Below are 4245 nucleotides of genomic sequence, written 5' to 3'. Positions count from 1 at the left end.
ACCTAGGGTGATGGGACCCATGGCGGTGGGACCCAGGGAGGTGGGAAGCGGGGTAATGGGACCCAGGGTGATGGGATCCAGAGTGATGAGACCCAGGGTGATGGGATCCAGAGTGATGAGACCCAGGGTGATGGGACCCAGGGTGATGGGACCCAGTGTGATGGGACCCAAGATGGTGGGACACAGGGGGGTGGGACCCAAGATGGTGGGACACAGGGGGGTGGGATCCAGGGGGGTGGGAAGAAGGGTAATGGGACCAAGAGTGATGGGACCTAGGGTGATGGGACCCACGGCGGTGGGAAGCAGGGTGATGGGACCCATGGTCGTGGGACCCAGGGAGGTGGGAAGCAGGCTGATGGGACCCAGGGTGATGGGACCCAGAGTGATGAGACCCAGGGTGATGGGACCCAGGGTGATGGGACCCAAGATGGTGGGACCCAGGGGGGTGGGATCCAAGGGGGTGGGAAGAAGGGTAACAGGACCAAGAATGATGGAACCTAGGGTGATGGGACCCACGGCGGTGGGACCCGTGGTGATGGGACCTAGAGTGATGGGACCTAGGATGATGGAACCCATGATGGTGGGACCCATGGCGGTAAGATCCAGGGTGATGGGACCCAGGGTGGTGGGACCCAGGGTGGTGGGACACAGTGAGGTAAGACCCATGGCAGCGGGACCCATGGTGGTGGGATGCAGGGCAGTGGGACCCAGCAAGGTAGGACCCACGGTGCTGGAACCCAGGGTGGTGGGACCCAGGGCAGAGCAGGAGGCAAGGGCTTGGAGAAAACAAGCAGCCCAGGGCATGGAAGGGCAGGAAGGGGGAAGTGGGACGCAGGGCTCCTGGCATGGGGCAAAAGCCCAGCTCCACAATGGGGCCAAGGGGCTGCTCTCCCCATCCTCAGGGCCAGGGCTGCTGCAGCCAGGGGCCACCTCTGAAACCATTTTTCCAAACTCTGTCCTCTAGGCCTCCTCCCGTCCTCTTCCCTCTTCCTGGAAAGCTGTTTCAGATCCTTCTCTGATGTGATGGAGAACGATGGCCTAATTTCTAGCCCACACATTCACGGCTAGTTTCCCCCATCCGTGTGACAGCATTATCTGCCGGCCGGCACAGATCCTCTCCCCTCCTTTGTTTGTATGAGTATCACAGGCAGCAATTAGACCCACACTCCAGCTTCACTCTGCAGGCTAAACAGAAGCAGCTGATTCGGTGTCCTCCTGCACAGCAGAGCCCTGCCCAGAGCGGGGCTGCAGCACAGGGGCTGCTCCGGGCACAGGCTGCAGCCACACGCAGGGAACGAAGCAGAGCTCCAAAGGAGACCTCTGCACAGCTGGGGCCTTGCTGGGCTTCAAACCCCTATGCACATCACAGGGAGCGCTCAGCTCTGGTGCAAGCAGTGGTCTTGCAAACATTCTGCTAGGGAGCAGAGGAAAGGAAACGGGGATAATAGCAGCTGGCACCTTGACAGCAGCAGCAGCAACCTCTCCAGGCCAAGGGAAAGCTCCCAAGTACCAACACGGGGGCAAAGCAGAGCTGCATGACACCTGAGCCTTCCTCTACGTGCTAGGTGGGTTAACCCAGGTCCAGCCAGCAGTGGAGCCTGCCTGGGACGAGCAGGCTTCCCCTGCCTGCACCAGCATCACTTTTCCTCCCAGCACATCCAGCGCCTGCGTTCCCATGCACAGCCAAGCTGTCAGTCCTGCTCCGGTTCCCCCTCTGCTCTCACACCCAGCGAAGCTGCAGCTCCCGCAGCCCTTTGAGGGCAGGCAGATGTCTCCAGGCACGGCTCACCGCGTTGCCTGCTCGCTGGGCAGGTCACGGGAGGCTGCAGGTGGCTGCGCTCCAGCACAGGTGCTGCATTCCTGGGGGAGGTGGCAGGAGCGGCGGCACTGGCTGTGCCAGCACCTGGGAGCTGGTGGTGCTGGTTTGCAAGAGATGCGTGTGCCCCAGCTCTGCCCCATGGCCACACACTGCAGGGCACGAGGTGCACCCGGACCCGGTGCTCCAGAGCTCCTTGTGCAGCACTGGGGGGTGTGGGTGGGGGAAGCACCACTGCAAGCAAGAACTAAGGGGAGACTCAGGGTGCTGCCAGGGGATCGCTGCCGGGTGGGCGCGGAGAGGAGCACTGGGAAGGGGCCCTGTGCCCTGGGGCAGAGCTGCTGCTGGAAGGACCAAGAGGTTCAGGTTTCACCCATCTCCTCCCTCCAGAACAGCACCCAGAGAGCTGCTCTGGGGACAGGGCAGCACAGCCACCTGCCTGCACCAGAATGGGGCAGCACAGCCACCACCTACACTGGGACAGGGCAACAAAGCCACCACCTGCACTGAGACGGGGCAGCACGGCCACCACCTGCACTAGGAGGGGGCAGCAGGGCCACCAACTTGCCAAGATGGGACAACACAGCCACCACATGCACCGGGATGGGGCAAAAGGCCCATCAGCCCCCCACGTGCCCCATCAGACCCGTGCTGACCCGCAGAGCCTCAAGCAACGCTCACCCCTCCGGAGCTGGCAGCCAGCGCCTGCTCCAGCAGGTGCCTGGCCCCCACGGCAGCACCAAGCCCAGCACTGGGTGCAGGCATTGTGCAAGCTTCTCGTCACCCCCACGCTCCCCAGGACCCGAAGACCCCAGGGTCACCTTGATCCCTCCCATACGGCCTCAGGGACCCAGCTCTCACCTCAAAGGACCGGGGAGCGTCCGCTTGCGCTTGGCTGGCGATGCCCATGGGACACGCAGTGCCTGGCTCGCACACGCCGGTTACTGATTTACCAGGGGTGGCTGCAGCTGCAGCTGGAGCACGGTCGATGGCTGTGGGCGCAGTGGAAGGCTTGGCCTTCACGGGGGGGATGGGGACGGGGGGACGGCACTGCTTAACCCCAGCGTGGGGCTGAGAGCTCAGTGTGCCGTGCGGCTGCTGGGGCAGGCAGCTTGCACAAAGTGGGGCAGCGAGCCCAGCTGGGCTCCCCTCACCCAGGGAGGGGCTGGCACGGAGCTCAGCGCCATCACAGCCCCTCCAGCCTTCAGCTGCTGGGACTGCTCTCTGCCTGCACCCAGCAGAGGGAAGACAGCACATCCAGGACAGCTCTCAGCACTTCCTTGCCCAGGGAGGTAGAGCAGATGGGGGGGAGAGGGGCTGAGCAAAGCGTTGTGCCTGGCTGGGTGGCGGGAGCACAACAGCACGCTCGCAGCGGCCCCAGACTGATGCACAGAGCAAATGAGGAGTGAGGGGAAACGGGAGAGGGAAAGGGGATGGCTCATCGATCAGCCTGCGGTGGCCGCAGCGTCCTGCAGGCTCGATGGGTAATTCTGCTGCCGATAGATTTTCCCTCTCTCTCTGCCTGCCAGGGTTACTGGGTCACTGGGGATGGGCGGACGGTTAAAGGCCGCTCCTGCAGCACTGGGGAGCAGACCCAGCACACCAGGGCTGTCCTCCTCAAGGTGACAGCGGTGCGGTGCAGACCCCAGCCAGGGTACCCAGCACCGTGTGAGTGCGTGCCCAGCAACACCGGGCTCACCTGTGCCTCAGTGCTGAGCACAGGGAGCAGGGGAGCCTGAACTGCCCCTGCTCAGAGCTGGCCATGGTGCATTGCAGTGCAGCCTGCAGGGAATCCCCCTGGCAGAGCCCTGGGGCAGCAGGCACCGTGGATCCCAGGCATTGTCCTGCTGTCCTGCTGTCCTTTGCCACCTGCCCGCAGAAAGGCAGAAAGCCCTTTGTCCACATCTCTTTATGGCCTCCGAAATCCAGGCTTTTGCCATGGGCCCACATCCCTGGGGTTGCTGCTTGCACTCTGGCTGCTTCCCCACCCTCTTTGAGCAGGTCCATGTCTGGCACAAGAGCAGCTCAGGCACTTTGGGGCTTGGAGCATCCCGGTCTCATCCCTTTGCCTCTGGACCACTGGCAGCCCCAGGGAGCCCATCGCTATGTGGGGCTGACATGGCACCCCCTCGAGCCCCCCAACCTGGGCTCCATCCAGAGTGGAGAACCTCCTCCCAGATGTGCCCTCTCTCTTTCTAATTCATCTCCCCTAGGTCATCCCCTTCTGAGGAGATCACAGAATCGCAGATCGGCTTTGGTTGGAAAGGACCTTAAAGATCATAGAATCATGCATGCCCCCCAGCTGCTCAGGCTGCCCAGGGCTCCATCCAGCCTGGCTTTGAGCCCTGCCAGGGTTGGGATGATCCTGCCCCACAGCCCTGCTATGTTTGTCCCAGTTCCCATCAGGGCCGCAGTCCTTCCTCCCCGGC

General features: G+C 63.1%; 1 protein-coding gene across 1 annotated transcript in view; it reads right to left on the bottom strand.

The window, feature by feature from the left end:
* LOC110392178 overlaps positions 1–3606 on the bottom strand; it is a 62276-nt gene extending 58670 nt beyond the window's left edge. The window contains exon 1 of the mRNA XM_021384202.1: positions 2678–3606. Coding sequence (XP_021239877.1) covers positions 2678–3073 — 396 coding nt within the window. The 5' untranslated portion in view covers positions 3074–3606. The remainder of the gene's footprint in view (positions 1–2677) is intronic.

Source organism: Numida meleagris, chromosome 1 (genome assembly GCF_002078875.1).
Source record: "Numida meleagris isolate 19003 breed g44 Domestic line chromosome 1, NumMel1.0, whole genome shotgun sequence".
Classification (NCBI taxonomy): Eukaryota; Metazoa; Chordata; class Aves; order Galliformes; family Numididae; genus Numida; species Numida meleagris.
The sequence above is the reverse complement of the archived record's forward strand: the minus strand, read 5'-3'. Positions and strand labels throughout refer to the sequence as shown.